The sequence below is a fragment of the Stenella coeruleoalba genome, assembly GCF_951394435.1.
Source record: "Stenella coeruleoalba genome assembly, chromosome: 7".
NCBI classification, from domain to species: Eukaryota; Metazoa; Chordata; class Mammalia; order Artiodactyla; family Delphinidae; genus Stenella; species Stenella coeruleoalba.
In genome coordinates this window covers 42,332,605-42,358,633 of record NC_137153.1, presented here as the reverse complement: position 1 = coordinate 42,358,633, position 26,029 = coordinate 42,332,605, and the positions used below count along the sequence as shown (strand labels likewise).

Genomic DNA, 26,029 nt, shown 5'->3' with positions numbered 1-26,029 from the left:
TGGTGGTAATGTAATGGGCAGGACAAAAAAGTGTCATTTTATTTATTTTATTTTATTTCTTAAGTGTTATTTAAAAAGCATGTTGGAATTGTTTGAAACAAAAAATGCTAACAATAAACTGGGAAAACCAAACTACAGACTACCATGCAACTATTTAAAAGAATGAAGTCATTCTCTATATACTGATATTGGAAGGGGTTCTAAGACATTAAGTGGAAAACAAAAACAAAAACGAAAAAAGTTTCAGAAAATATGTACAGTATGATACCTCTTGTGTTAAAATAAAAAATAAAATGAAAAAACTAAAAAACGCTTGGAATGATGATCTCTGGGGAGGAGAATATGACAGGCGAGAGTAAAGGAGAAGTTATACTTGTTAAAATATTTGTATTGTTAAATTAAACAATAATAAGCAAATAAAACTGGCTACTCAAAAACAGTTTGAGTTTGGTGTCCTGGGACAATGAACAAATTCCACTGAGAGGATTGCTCTCTTGTTTAGAAAAACAGCCTGAGGGGCTCCCCGGATTTGGTCTGGAAGGAGAAAAACAAGGTTAACAAAAAGCTGAATAACATAACAGGACTCTGTGAAAAGGAGTCCTGGCAGCTGCAGAGGGAGAATGTTTTAGAACAGATGGGAAAAGGTTCTCAGGACTAAGGAGGGGTCCAGTATTTGATGGGCAGCTGGAGCCTGAGGAGAAAGATGGGCAGGAGGGTGGCAGGGATGGCAGAGAAGTTTTGAAGGTAAGTGACAGCCTGTATTTAATTGTTAACTCTTTCCTGGATGCACTACGTTATAACTTCTCTTCGTGAAAACAAATTTTTATTTTTTTATTTTTATATTTATTTATTTTTGGCCGCACCTTGTGGCTTGCGGGATCTTAGTTCCCTGACCAGGGATCAAACCCAGGCCCTCGGCAATGGAAGCACGGAGTTCTAACCACTGGACCGCTAGGGAATTCCCGAAGGCAAATTATTAATTACAAGCCTGTTTATGCATGGCAGCCTTGGGTGAGTGAAACTGGTCCCTGAAGGGAGAGACGCAGTGTTCAGCGTAGGGGGAAGTGACAGCAGCAGCTGCAGGAGCTCTGGGCAATGGTTGGGAGACATGTGACTTCAAAGGAGCAGGCTGTAGCATAAACTGACTTTGGAGTGGACATGAGATAAACCCCCAAGGGAAAGGTGACCCTGGAAAGTGGGGGAGAGATTTGGGTTTATTAAGAAACTATGGGAAAGCTCCCCCAAACAGGAGCCGATGAGATCCTGAGATCTCCAGATAGGCTGACACAGGAATGGGGAGAGGGGCTCAGCTTCTAGGTTTGGGGAGCCTCATTCCTTTCTACCCCTCAGACACAGCAACTGACACCCCACCTCTAAGGCAGCTTCCTCTTAGCCTGGTCCAGTGTTGGATGGGACTGCCAACCCACTCTCTGGGGTTCCATGCTTTCACCCCTGCAGCTATCCCCTGGAATACCTGGAGCTTTCTTGGCCTCAGAGATGCCTCTAGAGTTCTGGGCTCCTGTAGAGAACTGTAATTTCCCTCTTGGCCTTGCAGGAGATAAGGTGCCTGGCGGTGCCAATGACTTGGTGGCTGGAGTCTTGGAATCAGCTAGCCTGAGTTGGTTTATTTGTGGTACCTCATTGTAAACCCAGCCCAGAGCACCTTGTCTGTCCACTCCCCACATTTCCCTCACCCCCCAGACACACTCACCCAGCTTCACTTGGAGCGGGGATGGTTTGTAATTCATGGCTACTGACTCACCCTCCCGGGCGTCACAGTCTCCGTCTGAGATGGAGGCGGCGGCTGGGTCCTGGGGGAGAAAGCAGAGAGATAGGGAGCTGTTAGGAAGTGAACACAGTGGGCTGCTCTCACCTGTCCTCTGGAGGTATTTTTCCCTGGCAGCAGGCAGGGTATTCAGGGAGGGAGGGACAGACCCATCTACCACGGGAGGAAGACACTGAGCTGGGTGGAAGAGCTACTTACGCCCACCTGGGTGTCTATCTTTTAAGTCCTGTGTGATCCACCTCCCCCAGGAAGCCTACCGCAATTCCTTAAACCCAAAGGACCACCTTCTCCAACCTCCCATACTCGTTGCCCTGTTCCTCAGGGCCCTTCCTATGTACTTGTTTGGAATGGTCTTTCTAGATTCCTGTGAGTTTAAGTCTGCATTAGGTCAGGGTAGGTGCTCCCTGAGACAGGCCTTCTCCCTCTGTTTCCCCTTCACAGGATCCAGAGAACTGACTGTCCAAACCAGGCTAGACTTCAAGGCTGCAGCCACAGCCGTTCTAATGAGGACTTCTCCATTTCACAGATGAGTGCTAAAGAGTGTCTCCTGCGAGAACCTAAATGGTTGGCTGGGAATGGTAGGTGAGAAGACAAATAATGACAAATCATCTGGTGGCCAGTTAGTCCTGTGTTGCCCACACAGGGCTTGATGCTACAGATGACAAGGAACGTAGGAAAGCATGTATCCTGTGCGTCGTCCAGGGTCTGCAACTGTTTCGGTCTCCCTCACTGCCCTCCTTACTGACTTCTTCCCATTGCGATGGGCGCCGTGCTGCCCAGAGTCCTACTCTAGTCTCACTATTCCCTCCCAAACACCCCAAATCTCTGCTACAAGATCCAGGGCCTTGGCCCACCCTGCCTCAGTCAGTTGGAAGGGGCTGGAGCCATATACATTCTCCCTGAGAAACTAATGACCAACCATTGATACAGGTGCTACCACCCTAACCATCTGCCTAGGGTCACAGAGTGGTATGCCTAAGGTCTAAGGATTGCAGAGAGGATCCAGGGCTGTGCCTGCTCTGCCTCTGGGGACAGGGAGCGCAGACAGATAGGCAGGCAGAATGCTCCAGGCCCAGGGATCTGAGTGGCTTCTGGTGACCCATCAAGGGAAGGGTATATAGCCATTAGGGTGATTTCTGTTCCCTTTAGAATGAAGCAGTGGGGATGAAAACATGCTTGTCACTAAGGGAAAAGGGAGAAGTCTAGAATGTTTGGGAGGGAAATCCTGGCCTTGTCTGTGTTTCCTCAGGCCATTCAGAGTGCAAGGCCCAGGGTGGGCTGTGTTGCCATAGTGGTTTGTGAGTTCCCGAGGACAGAACCTGGGCCTGTGTCCTCTGCTTCGACTTCCATCCTTAGCTCTCCTTGAGGGGGATGGGACAGGAAGGTAGAACAGGTGTGAGGGGGGGCGGGGAGCTGCAGTGCCTGTATCGCAGGCAACTTCCCATGCCACAGTCTTTCCAAGTCCCTCATCCTCTGCCTCCCTAGCTCAGCTCCTTCTTGGGAGACTGATTACTGGCAGCATCTATCCCCTGCAGCCCTGGAGCAGGAGGCCTCTAGTGGCCTTTACATGCCTCTCTGTGGTCAAAACAGCCTCGCAAGTGCTGCCTGTAGGGAACGTGGAGACATGATGGCTGAGCCCTAGGCTGCAGGGAAGGCTCACTTCCAAAGCAGCCTGAGGGCGGGCTTCTCAAAGGGTAAAACCCATAAAACGTGCCTGTGGAGCCCTACCAGGGAAGCAGTGGCAGATTTCCAATTTCCTCTACTTTTTCTGTAGCATTTGTCACATGTCACACATACCACATCCATTTGGAAATGGTTTCCTCCACTGGCTTCCAGGACACTATGCCCCTTGGCTCATCTTGCCTCTTTGACCATCATCCCTGCCTCCTCCAACAGCTAACTTTAAGAACTCAGGCTCTCAGGCATTTGGGGCTAACTTTCCCTCCTCAGTGCAGATGAGTTCATCAGAGTTTCTTCTCTCAGGCTGGAAGTACTAGGTAGCAACACTGGAGGGAGGTGGTGCAGGAAGGATGGGGGGCTGGGAAGCTGTTGAGCAACTCTGGTCACAGGGACCCACGTGTGGTCCCTGCGGCCACTGGGCAGGTCCTAGTGGCATTTGATCCTTGAGTGAAACTGCCAGTCCCTTTGGGTCAAGAGCCAGGGTGCAAAGCCCTCAACTGAGAGGACCCATGCAAACTCATCATTCAGCATCTCCCCGTCATTGTCCATGATAGAAGGCCATCTTAGTGGCAGGAACAAAGATCTCTGGCACTGTGCCTGCAAACTCAATCCTTTACTATGGGCTTCCTGTATGTCTTTCCTGAGACATGCAGCCAATGCACCATGACCATCACATGGAAATGTAATCAGGGAGATTAAATGTGAAATATTCATGAATATAAGTATCAGAGAGGAGTCCAGGCAGAAGGAAGCATCTGGCTCCAAGAAATCAGGGAGAATTTAAAATGCCCCCCAAGGACACCTGACAGGAGTTAGCTAGATCCAGGAACTAGAGTGGCGATTAGCAAGATTATTAATAAACACTCAGCAGAGACAGACATTGAAATGCAACTCTAACAGCAACCTGTGTTTCTACAACCCTGCATACAAATTCTCCAAAGACTACAGAGATGATTAATAGCTCAGTCTCACGGTTTCTGAGACAGAATATATAGGCTAATGGCCAATGCAAAGCCAGTATAACTAGAGGAAGGAAAAAGTGCCAGAAGAATCTTTAAGAGTTAGTCTGGTCCAGTGCTTTTCATTCAACTGTGTTTCCTGAGCCCTGTGCCTTGGGCAGGGCTGAGTGAGAGAGGAAAGTAATAGGAGGGGATCTGGCTTGCCTTCAACCAGAATAGATCCGTTTTGATTTCATTTACATATCAGCCTTTCTTCAAGATTTTGGTTGAAGAAAGGGTTTTATTGCTTTTTTAAAAAGGGTGGGGGAGGGGTTTAAAACACATTGATTTAGTCAAATCTTTTAAAAATGCTTTACTATAGAACTTATTAAATTTACGGGAAAACAGAGAAAACAATACAGGGAGACCAGTTTAGACTATTCTTTTAAAAAATCCTGGGGACTTCCCTGGTGATCCAGTGGATAAGACTCTGCACTCCCAATGCAGGGAGCCCGGGTTCGATCCCTGGTCAGGGAACTAGATCCTGCAATGCATGCTGCAACTAAGAGTCCGCATGCTGCAACTAAGAGTCCACATGTTGCAACTAAGGAGTCCGCATGCTGCAACTAAAGATCTCTCATGCCGCAACAAAGATCCCGCATGCCAAAACTAAGACTTGGTGCAGCCTAGATAAGTGTTTTTAAAAAGTTAAAAATCCTCTAAAATTTAAAAAAAAAAAAAAGATCCCTCTTTAAAAAAGAAAATCCTGGCTCCTCCGTTTACTAGCTGTGTGATCTGGGATTTAGTTTCCTCATCTGTAGAGTGGGACTAATACTAATACCTATGTCAAAGGTTTCTGTGAGGATAAAGTGATACTATGTAATCTAGTGCTTACTATGTAAGCATTTAGAATAGTAGTTAGTATACTACATACTGAGCACTACATTTGTGCTAGCTATAAAGTTTTTATTAGTACAGGCTCCGTGGGACCCACACAATCATGAACAATGTGTCCTGGCAGTGACTGATCCACAGCAGCAGCCCTGGCACCACACATGTGGGGGCCTGGCTTATGTGCGAAGGTGTCTGTGGAATAGATGCTCCCTCCACAGAGGGAGGAGGGGCCTGATCAGGGGGCATTCTGTCTTCTCTCTCGCCTCACTTCATTATGCTGCATTTCTCTCACTTATTTAAGAGTGGTAGGCCTGGGGCTCATAAAGATAAACAGAAACAGGCCCATCCTTGAGGAACTCCCAGTAATTATCAGTAAATGTAACAAGGGCCATAAAAGTAGAGGGAAAGGAACAAAGAAGTCAGAGAAAACTTCACAGAGGAAGACACTTGAAAAGATCTCAAAACATCAGTTCACCAGTTAGCTTAAGAGGAAGGAGGAAGGATGTTCAGGGAACATCTGCAAAGGCTCAGAAGCCTGAAACAAGCATTGTATATTCAAGGAACAGTATTTTGCTATAGTTGAAATCTAGAAGGCATGATGAAAAGTGGCAGGAAATAAAGTTGTGGGGCCAGGAGGGCTCAGACTGTGGGAGAGGATGGGTCTTGATTTTGTTCTTTACTCAGAATATGATGGGGAGGGCTTCCCTGGTGGCTCAGTGGTTGAGAGTCCGCCTGCCGATGCAGGGGACATGGGTTTGTGCCCCGGTCCGGGAAGATCCCACATGCCGTGGAGCGGCTGGGCCCGTGAGCCACGGCCGCTGAGCCTGCGCGTCCGGAGCCTGTGCTCTGCAGTGGGAGGGGCCACAACAGTGAGAGGCCCGCGTACAGCAAAAAAAAAAAAGAATATGATGGGGAAGCCAGTGAAGCCTTGAGTGGGGGAGTAACATGATCAGATTTGAGGTGGAGAAGGACCCTCTCATAGCCATATAGAAGATGGAGGGGAAGGGAATGAGACTGGAGGTCAGAAAACTACTGCAACAGTGCCAGCAGGAGATGACAGGGACCTGAGCTAAACAGAAGCAGAAGATAAAAGGCCAGAAAGGAGGATGTTAAAGAGGGTAGAGTAGACTTTAGAGATAAGATGTAGAAGAAAGAGTCCAGACATTCCTAGTTTTCTGTTTGGAGTAATTGGGAAAGGGGCGCTAATTACTAAAACAGACAATGCAGGAGAAGGCATAACTACACTCAGGGAAAATTAGATGAGCTCAGTATGGGACATGTTGAGCCTTGAAGTGGCTTTTGGACACTTAGATGGCATCATTAGTCAGTAGGAACTGAGGTTTGGGATCTCAGGAAAGAGATGTGGACTGGTGGTGGTGGAAGCCCACAGAGGAGAATAAGTCTTCTCAGGAAGAATGAGCACAGTGAAAAGAGATAGGAGCCAAGAATGGAGTCCTGAGGAGCATCCAATCTTAGGGAATGAGTGGAAGAAGAAGACTGAGTAGGAGCAGAAAGACGAGATGTAGAAAAAGATCTAGGGAGACCTTCAAGTAGTTTCAAGGTGGAAGAAATCAACAGGGTCAAATAAACACATGAGTCTATAAGACAAAGACAATATTTAGAAATAAGGAAGTCACAGGTGGCCTCAGCAAACAGAGTTTTGGTTGAATGGTAAGAACAGAGCCCAGATTCCAGGGGATTTAGGAGGGAATAGGAGATGAGGAAGTAGAGACAGTGAACACAGGCTATTTTTTCAAGGAGCTAAACTGAGAAGAGAAGGAATGAGAGTGAATGACTGTCAGAGGGAGCTTTGGAGCTGAAGGACTCTTTGGAGCTAGGGAACACCTGACCACTGTCCTAGACTGAAGGGAAGGAAGCTGGGTCAACAAGGAGATGTTTGATGGAGCATGGTCTTTGAGGAGTCAAGAGAAGATGGAACCAGAATCAGACCAGAGGAGGAAGGCTCCTTGCTGAAATGGAAGGGAGGTGAAGATGGGTGGGGGATGCAGATAACATGGAGGCAGAAAGGTGGGTGGAAAGGTAAGGGAGTTCATTCCTAAAAGCCTAGTTAAGTAAAGAAGGGGGTGAATGCTAAGGGATTGAGGAAAAGAGGGACACTTGGTGGCTAGCCAGGAGTGGAAGGAGATCAGACTGGTGGGGGTCCCAGCTACACAATCCTCATCTTTCACCCACCCTTGATCTCATCTTCAAGATGAAAGGTACTCTCCGTGGTGCTGAACAATTCTGCCTTTGTCTTGTGGACTGAGCACAGATGATTCAAACGACATGATTCAATTTTCACTTTCCCACAGGAAAGGTAACTTCTGTCCTCACCTTCAAGCACTAATTTTCTGGAAGATGGAAATTGAAATGGATTTAGAATGAGATATGAAGAGGGAAAGCGCTTGCACCAACATTATCTAAACTTTCTTCCCCTAACACACATGAATTTTCCTCTAGTTTTAGGAGGGAGTTGGTGGAGGCAGTTCTGAGTTATGAAATACTGAAAGGCTACCTCTGGAATAGAGTCATGTCTGTACCTTGTTCAATTCCCCTGGGTGAAAGCAGGAAGCAGGACAGAATTAGAGCAGGAACAGGGCCAGGAAGAAAGGTAGTGCTGACAAGGAAATGGGAAAACAGGGAAAGATCTGGAGATCAGGCCACTCTCTGACAGGTAGATGATGCAAGATAGGGTATCAAAGACCAACTCTGTTTCTGTCACAACTTGTTCGGCTCAGAAGCTACCTGGGGCTGTGGTCCCCTGCAGGGTTATGCCACTCCCCAAAAACATCTCTTGGCAATGGGTGGTAATAAGCATGTTTAGACATCAGTATTTAGAGGGAGATCCCAAAAAGGCAACACTATGCCTTTGTATCCAATGTCCATGGCTTGGCAGAAACCTAACCTCCAGTCCAAGAATATTCAGTACCAGTCTAGGCATTGGTTAGACCTCTCTACTTCCCTGAAGATGGCTGTTCATTCAGCCTCTAAGGCATTCATCTCTCTCTGACTCAACATCTCAACATGAGAATTAATTGGCCAACCTCACACTGGTCAGAATGGCCATCATCAAAAAATCTACAAACAATAAATACTGGAGAGGGTGTGGAGAAAAGGGAACTCTCCTGCACTGTTGGTGGGAATGTAAATTGATACAGCCACTATGGAGAACAGTATGGAGGTCCCTTAAAAAACCAAAAATAGAGCTACCATATGACCCAGAAATCCCACTACTGGGCACATCATATACCACGAGAAAACCATAATTCAAAAAGATACATGTACCACAATGTTCATTGAAGCACTATTTACAATTGCCAGGACATGGAAGCAACCTAAATGTCCATCAACAGATGAATGGATAAAGAAGATGTGGTACATATATACAATGGAATATTACTCAGCCATAAAATGGAACGAAATTGAGTTATTTGTAGTGAGGTGGATGGACCTAGAATCTGTCATACAGAGTAAGGTAAGTCAGAAAGAGAAAAACAAATACCGTATGCTAACGCATATATATGGAATTTTAAAAAGTGGTACTGATGAACCTAGTGGAAGGGCAGGAATAAAGACGCAGACGTAGAGAATGGACTTGGGGGCATGGGGTGGGGGGAAGGGGAAGCTGGGATGAAGTGAGAGAGTAGCATTAACATATATACACTACCAAATGTGAAATGGATGGCTAGTGGGAAGCTGCTGCACAGCACAGGGAGATCAGCTCGGTGCTTTGTGATGACCTAGATGGATGGGATAGGGAGGGTGGGAGGCAGGCTCAAGACGGAGGGGATATGGGGACATATGTATACACATAGCTGATTCACTTTGTTGTACAGCAGAAACTAACACAACATTGTAAAGCATTTATACTCCAGTAAAGATGTGGGAAAAAAAAGAGAATTATTTGGCCAATGACAGTTCCTGCTCTGCGGTACGATCTGAAGTCCTGAGTCCCATTTCCTGAGTCCAGTTGTTGGGCAGCTCCCACTTTTATTCCCTATCTCCCCCTTCACCAGGATTTCTCCAGGAGCTGCCTGAATTGCCAGGCAATTGGCCAGGACTTCAGTCCTTTTAGGACACATAAGTGGGCCCTTAGGAGTCCCACTTATAGGGAAGGACAAAGACCTCTCTCAGGCATAAGGTCTTTTGGGGGATATCTGAAGGAGAATCAGGGAAACAAGGGAGACAGTCTTTCCAAGTACTGTTCGTAGCTCTTACAAAGAGGGGAAGAAGAACAGAAGAGCTGGGAAAGTCTGTGAAGCCTGAATTTGGGAGAGGGGGCAGAGGATCCTGTCGAGCTCAGGGAGGCCTCTCTTACCAGTCTAAATCCCCTCAATCTTCAAGGTTTTTCTCTAAAAGAAGACTCAATTCAAACAAAGTCAACACACTGAGTGTCCATTCCTTTTCAGCTCTGGACTGGGTGCTGGTAGTAGAGAAGGAAAGCACACTTTCTCCACACACACCACACTTCTGCACAGCATTATGGGATAAAGAAAGTTCCCCAGAAAGAAGTGGAAAGGATTCTTATGGCTGGGCTAGAGTTCATGAACTCAAGTTAGTCCTGTGTGTAACTGAAGATTTTCTGTTTCCTTAAACAGCTCCTAGGATGGAATTCATTACCAAAAACAAGCACCACCAAGCTTTAGTATCTTTGTGGTGGCTGTCATTGGGAGAATCAAAATGCAGAACCCCATGGCTAGTAACAGCTTTAGCCATGGTGAGTTTAATAGATTTTTCTATTATAAAGTAATACATGCCAAAATTTAAAAAAAATCACCTTGAGTTTTACCACTTGGAGGTAATCTTTGTTAATGTTCTAGTGTATTTGAGTCTTCCGTGTATACTACAGTAGCAACAATAGGGGGTTTCCCTCTCTGGGAGCTGGTGTTTCTCTTGTCCTCATGGTCACAGGGGTGGGCTTCTAGGTACCATGTTGGTTTTGTGTGGTCTTGCCCTTGCTTAGACCAGGCAGAGCCAATCAGAGCCTCCCCCAGAATTGGGAAGTGGGATGATGAGGAGATGTAAAGCTCAAGACTGTAGATTAGGTAGGAGAGAAGGCCATTGGGCAGGGAGACAAGAATAAAGCTGATGTTCAGGAAGAAGCAAACACAAGAGACAGAGAAAGCCTTCCCTAGGTTTCAGGTTCTGGTTCTAGAACTTGCCCTACCCTTCTAAGGTTTGACGTCATGCCTGTCCTTAGATACTATGAGAAAATCTAGTGTCCTTACTGTCTAGTTGCCTTTTTAGCTTATACTAGCTTGAGTTGGATTTTGTTACTGTAACCAGTAAGTACCAACTAATAAATAGGCATAGAACAACATTTTTAAAAAAACACACTGTATCTTATACTGTATTTAAAAAAACTAGTATTAGGACATAATCAACTCTCTATAGTTTTATATAGCTTTCTTAACCATCAGCTTAATGACTGCATAATAGCCATAGAGGGGATGTACAATAACTTTTTAACCATTTACTTATTTTGGACATTCAGGTGGTTTGTACTTTTTCACTATTATAAATAATGCTACACTGAAATCCATATATATTTGCATTTAGGATGATTTCTTAAATAAAGTAGAATTACTAAGTAAAAAAGCATGAGCGCTTTTAAGATTCTTGATACATATTGCCAAACTGCTTTCCCAAAGGACTGTTCCAATTTACAATGCCTCCAGTCATGACCAAGAGGTATAGCAGGCCTTTTAGTATTTTATTTTTTGCTGTGTACCGAGGCATTTCAGGTCATCACATCTATCTATCATCTTCCAAGAGAGCTCTGCTCCAGTCCTTATTTACCTGGTTCCCTCTGGGGAATCTTCTTTCAAAGAATAGAATTTCCTCTGGGCATCATCTGCCAGACAAAATCTCCTGACTTGAGGCCACCAATTAAGAACAAAAGGAGAGAAGACTATTAACACTGCAGCTTGGGAAAGGCTCTAAGTGGAGCACCAGTACTGCCTAGTTAGTAGCTGGCCACCATGCTTCAGCTGGTCCCTGGCCTGTGCCAGCACATCAGCTGTAGGAACTGTGGCTGAAATTACAGAGCCAGGAGGCAAACCTCACAGAGTAAGTCTCCTTTGCTTTCAGACTTGGGGTGAGCCAATTAACCAAAATGGCTCTGGAGTTATTCCAGAGAGAGTGGCAGTTCCTACTCTCTTATGCATTACTGAGTTTTCAAAAATAGCTACTCAGAAACAGGGAGAGAAAAAGATGGTGAAAGATACGAAGCTAGTACTGGGATGGCAAAGAACTGTACTCATTTTTTAAATGGGGAGACAAGGGACCAGTGAGTTTTTAAAAAGATTTAGAATCCTGCTTTGCCTTCTTCATGGTTAGGACTGCTTATCCTAGATTGATGTTCTACTATTCATTCCCATTTCTACTCACCTGGAAACGCTATGACCAAAAAGCCTTTGTTTGGGAGACAGGACAAGTGCCTCAACTCAGGGACACCCACTGTAGCAGCTACGGCATGGGGGAAGCCTCTGCATAAAGGCCCAGGGGACAACCCTCGTGACCCAGGAGATAGGAGCCAGGGCCAGAAATTGAGAAACCTTGGTTCCTCTGGGAGGCTTGACTTGGCCTAGTCCCTGACCTTCATCCCTACCCTCAAGCTCATCCTCTGAGCCAGATGTTGAGGAGGCACCTGTCTTTCCTTGGACCAGCTAGAGACACAGGTTTTGGCCTATACAGTATTGTGCTCTGAGAGGTTTTTGAGCCCCAAATCCTGCTTCCCCCTCACCTGCTCCCATTTCAACCTCTTTAGGGAAAGACCATCTCACTTAATGAAGAAACGGGGGAAGGTGTAAAGATCTTTAAAAAGTAGATCAACAATGGCTAAAATGGTAAATTTTATGTTATGTATATTTTACCACAATGGAAAAAAAAAAGATTGACTGGCAGGGCTTGAGGCAGGAGGAGAAGATGGGATGAGGGTGGTCAGTGAAGAGGAAGCAGTCCCTTCTCTTTTTTAATTCAGTTTCGGCCAACACAGACTTTGGAGATGAGACCTTTCATAGAAATGATTCTAAAATCAAGGGAGGGCTTCCCTGGTGGCGCAGTGGTTAAGAATCCGCCTGCCAATGCAGGGGACATGGGTTTGAGCCCTGGTCCGGGAAGATCCCACATGCCGTGGAGCAACTAAGCCCGTGCGCCACAACTACAGAGACCGCAAGCCGTAACTACTGAAGCCCACGCTCTAGAGCCCGTGCTCCGCAACAAGAGAAGCCAACCGCAATGAGAGACCTGCGCACCACAACGAAGAGTCGCCCCCGCTCGCCGCAACTAGAGAAAGCCCGCGCACAGCAACAAAGACCCAAGGCAGCCAAATAAATAAATAAATAAATTTATTAAAAAAATAAAATCAAGGGAGTGGGGAAAGGCAAGGGAATTTGGGGTTCTGGAAGGGCCCAAAGGAGGGAGAAAAAAGGGGACCAGATGTTCAGGGATACTAAAGCTTTAAGGAATGTGGTCCAGAGGATCCTTCAGTTTCTTTCCAGGATGTGGATTCTAGTTCCCCAGTGTAAGGAAGGAGGCACAGAACACTGAGGAGAGATGCTGCCAAGGAATTGACAGAGGGCATTTGGTTGGAGAGTCCTTGAGATTGGTCCTTCATCCAGTCAGCACATGATAGGAAGCTGAAGCAAGAGAAATGTCAACAAACGTTGACATTTGGTCTCGGCCCAGAATACTTGTGGATCTCATCTGGATCTTGGCTCCAAATCTCACTTGAGGATTTTTGATAAGTTTCAATTACTCAAGAGACTGAGTGAGCCAGGACGGCACTGGTTCTTGAATCTTTTGCACTCCTTGATTTCCCAAGAAAGCAAAGTAGTAGTCTGAAAGTCTATGGGAGGCCTTCCCAGAGCTGCCATCTCTGATCCCTCTCCTCTGGCCTTGGAAGAGTAAAGAGCTACTCAACTGCGATGGACAATGGACTTGAGGGCTGGTATCAAATAGCTCCTCTCTGTGGCATTTCCTGCCCCTGCCTTTCCTCTCCTTTTCATCCTCTTCTAACTCTCTAACCTCCATTATGCCTGGCAAGCACCACTTTCTGCTCACACAGACACCTTGCAGTTCTAAAACTCAGCTCTCTGGCCAGAGCAGTCTCCTGTTCTTTCCTTTTTGTCATCCCAATAATTAAGCATTGGAGAGCTTGCAATTTGTTTAAAAAAAAACAACTTGATGTTCACTGAAGACCAACAAGGGGCAGGCAGGGCACAATGCATTTTGGGGAGGGAAAAACACCAAGACCTGGTTCTTGCCAAGAGGACTTTAGTTGAAAGGTGGGGAGTTGACAGACACACAAATTAGCCTATTTTATGCAGAGAGAGGAGCATGGGAGGTAGGAATACATGAAGGGTGGTGGGAGCACAGAGGAGAGAGTGATGGCAGTGGAGGTTTGTTATCCTCCCTGACAAAGAGGGTCAGGCCTGGGAAGGAGCTTGATCAAAGCAGAGGCTCAGCTATTGGGTCAATGGGTACTTTGGCAAGAGGGTTTAGAGCAATGACTGGTGAGGCTTAGCGCTGGGACTAGGATGCTATTCTTACTACTTTTTTTAATCTTCTTTTTAAAAAATATTTATTTATTTGGTTGCACCAGGTCTTAGTTGTGGCCGGTGGGCTCCTTAGTTGCGGCTCACCAGCTCCTTAGTTGCAGCACGTGGGCTCCTTAGTTGTGGCATGCGAACCCTTAGTTGCGGCATGCATGTAGGCTCTAGTTCCCTGACCAGGAATCGAACCCAGGCCCCCTGCATTGGGAGCGTGCACTTATCCACTGCGCCACCAGGGAAGTCCGTATTCTTACTACTTTTTAATGCTGCTGCTAGTACAACCCCTACTCTGCCACAGGGCACTCAGCCCACCCCATTTCTGTGGGTCAAGTACAGAAATGTAGTGGGTTGAGTACATCAGGGGCTTTTCCTTAACCACTGAGATGCACAGACAACTCTCCCACAGGGAAGGGTCGAGAGGATCTAGGTGGGTGGCTGAGAAGTGTTTTTATTGGGAAGGCAAACAGGGATTCAGAGTCCTAAGAGAAAGATATGGTAGCTCTGGTGAAACAAACCCTCACTGCCTCAGGCAGTCACTCTCACCAGGCCTGCTTTGTGCAGCAGGGAGGTCAATGCTAAGGGCTCCTGGCAGCTCAATGGCCCAGCTCAGAAGTGGAGGAGGTCAGAGAAGGGAAGAAGAGCCATAAAGGCTCATGAACCCTATCTGAGTTTCCCTAGAGAAGTCAGTTCTTCGAGTGGCCAGTTGGTGGTGGAAGAGTAGGGGGAAGGGGAGATTCTGGACTAGCACAAGCTCAAGGCAAGTTTTCAGCTGTGAAGCCAGCCAGTTGCTGATTACGCATCTTTCCAGGGAAACAATACTCATCTGCAAAGTTAGATGGTCTTGGGGTCCCTGCTGGAGGGCTCCCCAGGCTCAAGGTGGGACAGAGTCTTTCCCTGCCCACCTGTCACTCCCTGGCTGGTGCAGTGACACTGAATGGATAACTCAAGGGTACAACCTCATTCCTGAGGCATCCACAGGAAGGGACCCTGAAACGACAAATAACCAATACCTACTCAAAGACCCCCTGTAGCTCTGAGCCCACACCTCTGAGGAACACCTCTTTTGCTCTGAAGACACCCGAGCAGGCTTCATCTCTTCTAGACAGTTCTGACACACCTGTACAGCTTACATCCTTCCATACCTGCTGAGCTTATCTGTGTACCTCTAGGATAGTACTTCTTCTTTTTTTTTTTTTTCAGTTTTAGTGCACTTTAATGACAGTAGCTTCCAAAATTTTATGTACGCCGATAACAGGGAATAAAATTTAGGGTAGTACTTCTTAAACATTAATGTGCACACAGATCACCTGGGGATGTTGTTTAAATGCAGATTCTGATTCAGCAGGTCTGGAGTGGAGCCTGAGTATACACATTTCACAAAAGCTCCCGGGTGATACCAGTGTTCTTAGTACAGGGACCACACTTTGAATAGCAAGGCTCTAGGCCAGCCCTTCTACACCTACACCATGCACAGGCAGCCCCTCAAAGAGCTCTCTGCCCCAGCCTTAATCTGGTTACATTCTTAGTGTGAAGACAGCATGATGGCTTGGTGGGGGAGGAGATTAGGGAGACTGCCCAAAGCTCATGTTGGGGAGGCAGCTCTGCTAAAAGCTCTGGCTGGGCCCAGGCAGGGAGCTGTTCAGAACAACTTAGCCCAGGTGTGGTTCTTCTGGAATTTCAAATTGTTTAAGATCTCTTGGACACCTGATATATGTATAGCTATGGTGCTAGATGCTTTATGTATGTTATCTCATTTAATCCTCCTAAAAGACCAAGTAAGGTAGATATCATTCCTGTTTTAAAAATGAAGAACCTGGTTGTATAAAGCAATACGTTCAAAGTCACACTTTGAAGGTGGTAGCACTAGGATTTGAATCTAATTTGCTCATTTAAAAATATCCCAGCCCCTCCTCAAAGACATCAGATAAAGTCATGAGATTAACAACACACTAGAACTTCCATAGCCGTGGGACTGTGGTCTTGTAAAGCAGGCACTTTGAAGGCTGGTACTAGTCTAATCATGTCTCCAGTGCTCAGCCGATACTTGGAGCCCCTCTTTAGAAAATGGCATGCATGCTTTCTCATCACCAGCCTCCTGCTCAATGAGTTCTCCATAGGAAGAAAATATTAGAGCCACTGAAGCAGTCAATAACTCAAGATGGAGAGAGAGAGAGACTGGCAGGAAGCAGCAAGCAAGAAAAAGCACTGGGAGCTGTGAATGCTGAGCCCACGAGAGAAAAGCAGAGGGCAGCACAAGAAAACGAAATAAAAAGGTCGCAGCCACTAATTCAGTTCTGGTCCCACATTTTCTATTATATTATATTCTAGGCACTGTGCTGGGTGCTGCTGATACAAAGATAATGTGGTCTTTGCCCATGAAGAGCTCATAGGCCAGTAAGGTAAATGAATAAGCAGATAATTTTAATAATATGCCAAGGGCTAGAACAGAGGTTTGTATTGAGTATTTTAGATACACAAGATAAAAGCATCTATCCCGCCCTTAGGAATTAGAGAAGACTTCTTCAAAGAAAGCTAAAGCATGAAGGGTGAGGTAGAAGTGAACCAGATGAAGAAAGGAATAGAGAACAAAAAAGAAAAGAAAGTAGTGGGGAAGAAGACACGCATGACTATATGGCAAAAGGAATAGCTCAATTTTGCTGGGATGTTAAATGGTAGAGGGTGAAGTGGCAGGTGATGAGACTAGAACGGGATGAAGGCTTAAAATCATGAAGGGCTTTGTGAGTCATGTTCAGGGCTTTGGACTTTAACTGGAAATAATGGGGAGGCATTGAAGGATTTTAAGCCCATTGTCAGATTTATAGAGACAGATCACTCTGGGAGCAGTGTGGGGAGAATGAGAAGGAATGGTTAAACTAGAGGCAGGGCACTAGATAAGAGCCATTGCAAGAGGTGATAAAAGCTGGAAAAAGGCAGCGTCAGTGGGGTTGGAGAAAAGGGGACGGAAAAGAAAAACATGTCGAGGTCAAACTGCCAGGGCTCAGTGGCTGATTGGATCTGTGTTTGAGGGAAAGACATAGGCAAGGATAACTCCCAGGTTTCTTCCTGACTCAGGTGCCTGGGTGAATTGTGATGCCACCAAATGACAGAGAAGCAGAAATAAGAGTAAGTTTAGTGATTTTGTTTTGGGCAGGGGTGTGTGTATGCATGTCTATAAATATGAAGGGTTGGAGAAAAGAATTTGGCCAACACCAAAATTGAAGTAGGGGGCAGAAGAAGACTGACAGCTGCGGTCAGAGAGGCAGGGCACCAAGGAGAAACTGATGTCATGGACGTCAGGGAAGGAAAAGGTTTTGAGAAGGAAAATGTGAAACTGGAGGATGGTTGAGGCTGGGGGAAAGAGCCAGCAGAGAGGGGCCAGCTGTTCAAAGACCTCGAGAAAGAGAACTCAAGACATACCGTTCGTTCTCTGGTTTGTTGACATTTCAGCAGAAACAATTTTCTCAACAATTATGGGTTTGATCCTTGGCAGGCTTGAGACTCCCCACAGAAAGAAACCCTTCAATAGAGAAGTCCAGCCATGGTCCAGAGATCAAGGCAGGTCTGCATTTCTTAGGAAGTGTGGGCAAGAGTGGGCTGAAGGCAAGGGATTCTGACCAGGGTCTGGCCAACCTCAAAATAACAGCAAGCAGAGGGGTGTGCAGTTGCCCCAAGTTCTGGCTGCACCACAGTCCTGACTACCTTGGGTCATCACCCCCAGAAGATGGAAAAAAGCAGCAAAGACCCTCGGTTTCGGGACTTCCCTGGTGGCTCAGTGGTTAAGAATCCACCTGTCAATGCAGGGGACATGGATTCGAGCCCTGGTCTGGGAAGATCCCACATGCCGCGGAGCAACTAAGCCTGTGCGCCACAACTACTGAGGCTGCACTCTAGAGCCCACGAGCCACAACGAGTGAGCCTGCGTGCCACAAACACTGAAGCCCGGGCGCCTAGAGCCCGTGCTCCGCAACAAGAGAAGCCACCGCGATGAGAAGCCCGCGCACCGCAAAGAAGAGTAGCCCCTGCTCACTGCAACTAGAGAAAGCCCACGTGCTGCAACAAAGACCCAACGCAGACAAAAATAAAAAATAAATAATTTATTAGGAAAAAGAAAAAGACCCTGGGTTTCTAGTCCTTGGGCAGGAAGCCTGCAGAGACTTAACAGGTGCAGTCTGGGAATCCAGAACAGAGGGATTCCCAGAGGAGGAGCTTGCATTGAGATTTTTCTAGAATCTGGAACACCTGCTCCACCAACCGCAAACATCCAGCAGAGGCTCAATCTTAGAACCTATACTCTGAGTGATCATGATTATTTAGTGATCATGATTTCTCACTTTTAAAACCTTCAATAATACTTTTCTGCAAAAATAAACAAAGTAAAACTGAAGAGTCTTTTGACTTACTTATTAATCAGATACAGTCATGGAGTCTAAACTGCATGTCTCCACTGTGAGAAAAGTTAAGAAATGGTACAGTTAGAGTTGGTGTAGATCCTAGTTTTTCTGTCTCCTGCATCCAAACATCAGAACCCATGGGTGAGCGGGCAGGGCACTGAGGTATAGGAAAGCCAGGCCTGCGCTAGGGCAGAGGACTGGCAAATTCAGTGAGGTCAGACACAAACCTTGACTTTGGGGGCCTATTGCATTTTGAAAAAAAATATGTTTAGAAGATGAAGAGGCACTTCCCTGGTGGTGCGGTGGTTAAGAATCCACCTGCCAATGCAGGGGACGTGGGTTCGAGCCCTGGTCCAGGAAGATCGCACATGCCATGGAGCAACTAAGCCCGCGGGCCACAACTACTGAAGCCCGCGCGCCTAGAGCCCATGCTCCACAACAAGAGAAGCCACCGCAGTGAGAAGCCCGTGCACTGCAACAAACAGTAGTCCCCTCTCGCTGCAACTATAGAAAGCCCGTGTGCAGCAATGAAGACCCAACACAGCCAAAAATAAATAAATAAAATAAATATATTTTTTAAAAAAAGAAGATGGACTGTGTTTGGCTATTTACAAAAATAGGTCTATGAATGCTGCCAGAGTTGAATGGACGTTTTATGCCATTTGATGCATTTGAAACAACCCAACAAGCTGGAAATTTTTTGCTGTGAAAGGGATGCTTGTTCTGTAGAGTTAAATCTTGGTTCTAATTAGAAAGGAAACTCCAGAAAGTTCCTATGTCCCCTGGCAGGAGAACAATGCTTTTTCTTCACTCCACAACCTTGTAGCAGTCAGAAAGTTAGTTACAAGGCCTCACATCTGGGCTTCTAAGAAGCCCAGAATAACCATTTCCAGGAGTATTTTGGCTTCTATACGGACACCTAATTTCATAGGCAGTAGGAATCTGCCTTGTTCATATTATAACTTTCACTCTTTCCCCTACTCCCTTCTATCTTTCACTCCAATGAAAACCTACGCATTGGATCCTTGGTGATTTTATCCTACTGCAATGTTTAAGAGAGTAATTATCAACTCCCTGTTACATGTAGGTGGAACTAAGACAAGTCCTCTCTCTGTAGATAGGAGAACTGACGGTCTATGGAGAGAACCCGAGAATCCTGGATCCCAGTCTACAGTCAACACAGGGCTGCTTTGGATTCTGAGAGAATTTTGCCACCCACCCCCCTCTGGCCCAGCTCCAGCCAGCTGCAAATTGTCTGGATCCAGCCGCTTCAACACACTGATGTTATCGGCCTCGCAGTGCCTGGAGCATGCAGATAGGAACAGGCAATGGCGCCGTCTCACCGGACGCAGTAATGTAATTTAGTTTCTGAAATCCAAGTATAAAATCTTGAAAGCTGACTTTTTTTTTATCTACCTCAGGAGGGGGGGCGATGGTGTGGAATTCCCAGCAGAACCATCTAAATAGGGAAACGGCTTCTGTCATGTATTAATAAATAGTTCAAAGCAATGGAGAAACATACAGAGAGGTTTCGTAGGGAAAGTAAGTGTCTAGTCTTTCTTGCTTCCTCTCTCCTACTTCCTCTGAGCTGTGAGGACCACTCCATTTGTGTGAACCCCAGGCTGGGGCTAGAAGCACCTCTCCCGAGCATTCCTGTGAGCGTCCCCTGAGCTAGGGAGATGGAACAGGCACCAGCCTCCCCTGGGGGCATGCCATGGCAGTTTGAGTGGGTCTCAACTAGCCCTTTTTTTTTTTTTTGAAAGAAGTTCCTCAGACCAGGATGAAGGCAAATAAACAGTCACTTGCCTTTCCTTCCGTTTCCCCAACCTCACCTCTTCCCCTGGCTTACTATACTTTGCGTCACTGGTCTTCTTTGCTCCTAATGGAGCACCAAGATCCTTCCCCACCTCCTGCTCCTCTTCTGGCTAGATCTTGTCCTTCATGGCTGAGCTGACACATCACTCCTTAAAAGTAGCTTCCCGGGCTTCTCTGGTGGCGCAGTGGTTGAGAGTCCGCCTGCCGATGCAGGGGACACCGGTTCGTGCCCCGGTCCGGGAAGATCCCACATGCTGCGGAGCGGCTGGGCCCCGTGAGCCATGGCCGCTGAGTCTGCGCGTCCAGAGCCTGTGCTCCGCAATGGGAGAGGCCACAACAGTGAGAGGCCCACGTACCGCAAAAAAAAAAAAAAAAGTAGCTTCCCATGAACACCAGGCTACGTTAGGTCCCTCTACAACATGCTCTCATAGTCCTTCCCCTCATACATTTCAACTCCAAGTCACCTTCTCGTGGGGACTGATCACTGCTAGCTGAGCAGACACAGCTTTCTTTGTGACTCAAGGGTCAGGCTCGGATTTTGCTTGATAAACACTCCCATCACTATATAAGTAAGGCCCAACTCTTATTGTCAAGTATCAGAGGAGTGGGCAGCCCGCTTGGAATCCAAACCATCAGAAAACCCTTTGGAGGGAGATGGGGTTGGGCTGCTCTGATCCTCTGTTCAGAGTGCTTTCTGACAACCTGGGGCTTGCAGCCATGTTTACCAGGCAGTGAACCACCCGAGGTAGGGGAGTTCTTGGGAGTTCAGACATAAGGGCAAGGAGATGGCAAAAAGAAACAAAAAACCACAAGAAATCTCCCCAAACAGTAAACACAACCTCTGGCTGAAGAGTAGGACCTGGGGCTTCCAGTTTTGCCTGTGAATTGCACTGAGAGTCTAGACAGGTCGTTTCACTCTCTGAGCTCCCAGATCTGTTTTTATTTGGGCCCTGAGATTCTAGAAAGAGCCTCCAGGCCAGAGAGTAAATGAGTTGTCCCAGGTCAATGCCAGACGGCAGCCCTGGGATTAGAATTCATGGGCCCTTCTTTCCAGCCGGCTGCTCCCTCCCCTGAGTCCTGAACTGTTTCTTCTTCTAAATGCTCAGGATTGTATTCAATTTAGTAAGGTTTGTGGTCACATAATTACTGCTCCTAAGTAAAACAATAACTACAGAGCATCCGCTGTAAGGAAGGCAAACATGGGGGCGCCTTTGACCTTGAGAGAACAGCCAAAAGCAAGCTCTGGCTGAGGTTAGGCCTGCTCTACTTGAACAAAAACCAACGCAAACAACTCTCTTGGGATCTGGCAGAGACCTCATCTGTTCTCATTTCTTCTCCAGGCTTCCTTGTTTGTCAAAAGCTTGTGCTTAATACCATAGTAATACCATAGTAATACCATAGCTTCTCCTGGAAGCTGGAATACACTATTTTCAGGCGCAAGAGGGATGGTCTAGGATCCAGATCCTCTGAGCATCTTTTCATCTATAAACTAGTTACTACATTGTTAATGCTCCCATCTCCAGGAGTACTAGACAGCTACACCTCTTCAGGTGAGGCTGGGGCAGCCCTAGTCCTAGCCCAAACTCTGCCAGGTCCACTCAGGCCTCAGGGAACATTGAATGTTCTTTTCTCCTCCCTGCCTTCCCCAGTCCCATTATGACTGGCTAGTGCTAAGAGAGGGAGCCTGCAGCTGTTCTCTGGTGGTTTCACTATTGCTGTAGCACCTGCTTCTTTGACCAGAAAGTTCTCTGAGGATAAGGCACGTAATGGCCTTTGGGCTCAGGGACTGCCTTCAATCAGGGACCCAGGAGCCTATGAGAGGTGGAGAAAGCAATGGAGGAGATCTTTGCACAAGGCCCAGAGCAAGGCTGTTGGAAGGGATTGGATCCTGAGTGTTTTCACTCAGGCTCAATGCAGGCAGACTTACCTTCCCTCCTCAATCACCAGCCCAGGCAATCAAAGTGCACAGTAACCTCATTTGCTGGCTCTGATTCATTTAGACATGGACGAGGCCTGGAGGTAGAGGAGGAATTTCAACTAGAAAATCCAGGCCCTAGTAGATGATTATGATTCCTCTGTCCTTCTAGACTCCTCACGTACACCCCTCCTCTAAATGATTTGGGGAATGAGGAAGGGAACCCCTTTATAGTGCGAATTTAACTCTCCTCTACCTAGAGGCCATGTGCATGTCTAGGGTTGGGGCGACAGGCTGTCTCATTTCTGCTTCTACTTGCTACACCTGCCCCCCCGACTTTATGTCAATGCCCTTCCCCTAAAAGAAGACGTCTTTAAATTCAGTGTACTCCCACTGCCAGGCTGAAGGTACACTGACAGCTCGTGAAAGGTTCCGGCTTCAAGCCTTGAAACCTGCTCAATGCTTCTCCTCAGTTTCCCCTGCCTCATACCCCCCACTCTCAGATTGAAGAGGGGAGTACAGGGGTATTATAGACAAAGGCTCTTTTAACACTTCTTGTTCCACTAGACTCTTACCACCCACCCCCTATCCCTACTCACTCAGAGTCCTACAGCCCTGAGGTAACAGGATGGCAGATCCTGACCAGGGACAGCTCAGGAAATGACATGGTGGTCTTGAAGGCTTATTTCACTTTCACAGTGATGGTGACCTCAACAGAGAGCTCAGTCAGGATAGATGCGTATGGGTGTGGGGTGGGGCAGGGGTTGGAGGGGATAAGGGGGAGTCCCCAGATCCATAGGACTAATCTTAGAAAGAGAAGAGGCCAGGCCCCTTTCACAGCTAGAGACGTGTGCAGGAAAGCTATTCAAAATCAGATAGGCAAGGGCCTTAAGGACTGAGGCACCTAGGCTTTGCAGACCTGGCAGGGACCGGGCTCCTTTATTTATTTATTTATTTATTTATTTATTTATTTATTTATTTATTTATTTTTGCGGCAAGCAAGGCTACTCTTCATTGTGGTGCGCAGGCTTCTAACTGCAGTGGCTTCCCTTGTTGCGGAGCATGGGCTCTAAGTGCACAGGCTTCAGTAGTTGTGGTGCACAGGCTCAGTAGTTGTGGCTTGCGGGCTCTAAAGAGCAGGCTCAGTAGTTGTGGTGCGGTGCACGGGCTTAGTTGCTCCGCGGCATGTGGATGTTCCAGGACCAGGGCTTGAACCCGTGTTCCCTGCATTGGCAGGCGGATTCCTAACCACTGTGCCACCAGGGAAGCCCGGGACTGGGCTCCTTTAGGAGCTATCCAGGGTCCTGAACTGCCTCCACCTGAAGACCTTGGTGGCTCTGGACAACAGCCCTGCCTGCCAATTAATGCAGAACTTAAATGTCCCTGGCTCCTCTCTGCTCACCCCTGATACCAGCTGCCTGCTTGGACCCATGACCCACACGGCCTGAAGTAGTTCCAGAATGACTCTAATCACCCTCTATAGCTGCAGCCTGGGCTTCACGCCAGCAGCCTGACTCCCTGGCCAGCTTTTCAACAAGAGGTGAGTTTGAGGATATCGGTGTGTGTGAAAAACTATCTCCCAGTCCCTGTGGAAGCTCAGGACTAAACGAGCCTGGCTCAGGGACAAGGTGACCATAGGGAAGGGAGAGAGTTCTCCATGTGACACATCCTCAGACAGCTCAGCAGCTCCTCCCTTCATCTCAGCGGTTGCTGCACACACTCAGTTCACACATGCACACGCATACACAAATGCCAGATTCTCTGTACTGTCACTGCAGAGCCTGTATGCTGCAGAAGAGGTAGAGTCTTCTTTGTCTGCACTTGTGCAGAATGCACTTGCTTTGTTCCCATCATGGACATTATAGAAATTTGGCAAAGAGCACCGAAACTTAAATAAATAAAATAAAGTATTTCTTTCTTTTTCTGAATTCAAGAGGAATTCATGGTCATTGTAAAAAGTCCAGATAGGCAGAAAAGAAGAAGAAAAAAGTCATCACCCTCAATCCTACCATCCAGAGCTATATCCTGTGTTAACCTCCTGGCGTACAGCCTGGATTCTTGTGTGTGTGTGTGTATGTGTGTGTGTGTGTGTGTGTGTGTGTGTGTGTGTGTGTGTGTACATGTGCACACACATGTGAGTCTTGATAAGAGCAGTATAGTGCAGTGGTTAAAATCATGGGTAAGTTCTGCCTCTTCCATTTACTTATCTGTGTGGTCTTGATCAAATTTCTAACATCTCTGGGCCTATTTTTCATCTTTAACATGGGGAAAATAATAGTACGCACCTCACAGGGTTGTTGGAAGGATTAAATGGGATAATGTATATAAAGTGCTTACCACAGGCCCTAACACATGGTAAGCAGTCATACACCCTCAGAGAAATTATTCTGTAATACTATTTAATGCCTAATTAAAAAACACAGATTATTCTCCATCTCAGATAAAAGCTGAAGAGAAGATGAATAAGTTCAGTTTACTTCATTTCTTGTCTGGCCTGACTTTCTAGGCCCCCTGGGGGATAAGCTGGGTCTTGGGAAAGAGAATGGCCGTCTAGCTCAGAAAGGTAAAAAGCAGTCCTTGGTCCAGGGCTTCTAGCTTTTAGCCTGAGTTCTGCAGCCAGGAGATGGCAGGGGCTTCCTTCCGGTCAAGGACCTCTCCTCTCCTTGAGCTTTGGGCCCCAGCCCTCTGGCCCACTTGCTCTGGCCAGCACTTTCTGCCTCTCTGCCCTGGAGTATCCCACTCTCCTTCAGGGGCTTCTTCCTCTTGTCACCCACACAAGTCCATCTGCCTGGCTGAGCCTGCTCTCTCACTGTCAGGGTCCCAGCCGTTTGATTCCTATATCTATCCCACCCCACCACCCCACCTCTCCATGCCTGCTCTTCTGACACTGACTTCCTAGTTAAAACCCAATGGTCTTTTCTCAGGTGATCTTCCACCACCTTTCAGTATCATTGGGCAGTGCTGACCAGGTCTTTCTAGAAATTCTGTTTTCTCTTGGCTTTTATGAAAACATTCTATCCCTGTTTTGACCACCCTTCCAATGGTTCCTCCTCTCATGCTCCGGACATAGATGTTCTTCTCAGTAAGGCCACTGGCTCTCTTTCTACATGGTCTCTCCTGGCATGTGGAAATATAATAGTAACATAAACTTATTATTTCAAGTAATATCTCTCTGGGTTCTACTCTCAAATCTATATCTCTATCTCTGACTGCTCTCCTAAGCTCCAGGCCCACACTTCTAACTGCCTACGACTTCTGATGTCATACTCCTCCCCCAAGCCTAGTTCTTCCTTTTTTAACTATCTTTATTTTGTTAATGACACAACCACTTTCCCAGTAAACTAAACTCAAAAAATAAGCGGTCATTTCAAAATTTTTTTATTTTGAAATAATTTTATATTTATAGAAGAGTTATGAAGACAGTGCAGAGAGTCCTTGTATGCCCTTGACCCAGCTTCTCCTAATGTTAGCATCTTACAGAACCATGGTACATTGATCAAATCAATACTATTCACTAAACTACAGACTCTATGCAATTTCTCCAGTTTTTCCATTGATATCCCTTTTTCTGTACCAGGATCCATATTGCATTTCATCGACATGTCTCCATGGTCACCTGAGTTTCTCAGTCATTTCTTGACTTTCAGGACCTTGACTTTTGAGGCATACTGGTCAGGTATTTTCTAGAATGTTCCCTCAATTTGGATTTGTCTGCTGTTTTCTCATGATTAGACTGAGGTTATGGGTTTCTGGGAAGAATACCACGTAAGTGATGTGTCCTCATCACAACATATCAGAGGGAACATGACTTATTGCTAGTGATGTTAACTAATCACTTAGGGTGGTGTTTGCCAGATTTCTCCACTATAAAGTTACAATTTTTCTTTTATTCTGACTGTATTCTATTAGTTGTAAGCTAGTCACTAAGTCCAGGCCACACTCAAGGGAAGGGGAATTAAGTTCCACTTCCTAGAGGGGGGAGGATCAAAGAATTTGTGGACATATGTTAAAACTACCACAGTAAATAATACATATTTTGGGAGAGATTCTGATAG

The 26,029-nt window shown here is 46.6% G+C and overlaps 1 protein-coding gene across 5 annotated transcripts in view; it reads right to left on the bottom strand.

The window, feature by feature from the left end:
- Positions 1 to 26,029, bottom strand: part of FAM219A (family with sequence similarity 219 member A) — a 55,617-nt gene that overhangs the window by 6,385 nt on the left and 23,203 nt on the right. For 3 of the 5 annotated variants that reach the window (XM_079925890.1, XM_079925891.1, XM_079925892.1), the window contains exon 2: positions 1,712 to 1,811. In XM_079925890.1, the coding sequence (XP_079782016.1) occupies positions 1,712 to 1,811 (100 nt within the window). The remainder of the gene's footprint in view (positions 1 to 1,711; positions 1,812 to 26,029) is intronic. The other 2 variants (XM_079925893.1, XM_079925894.1) reach the window with 1 other exon arrangement.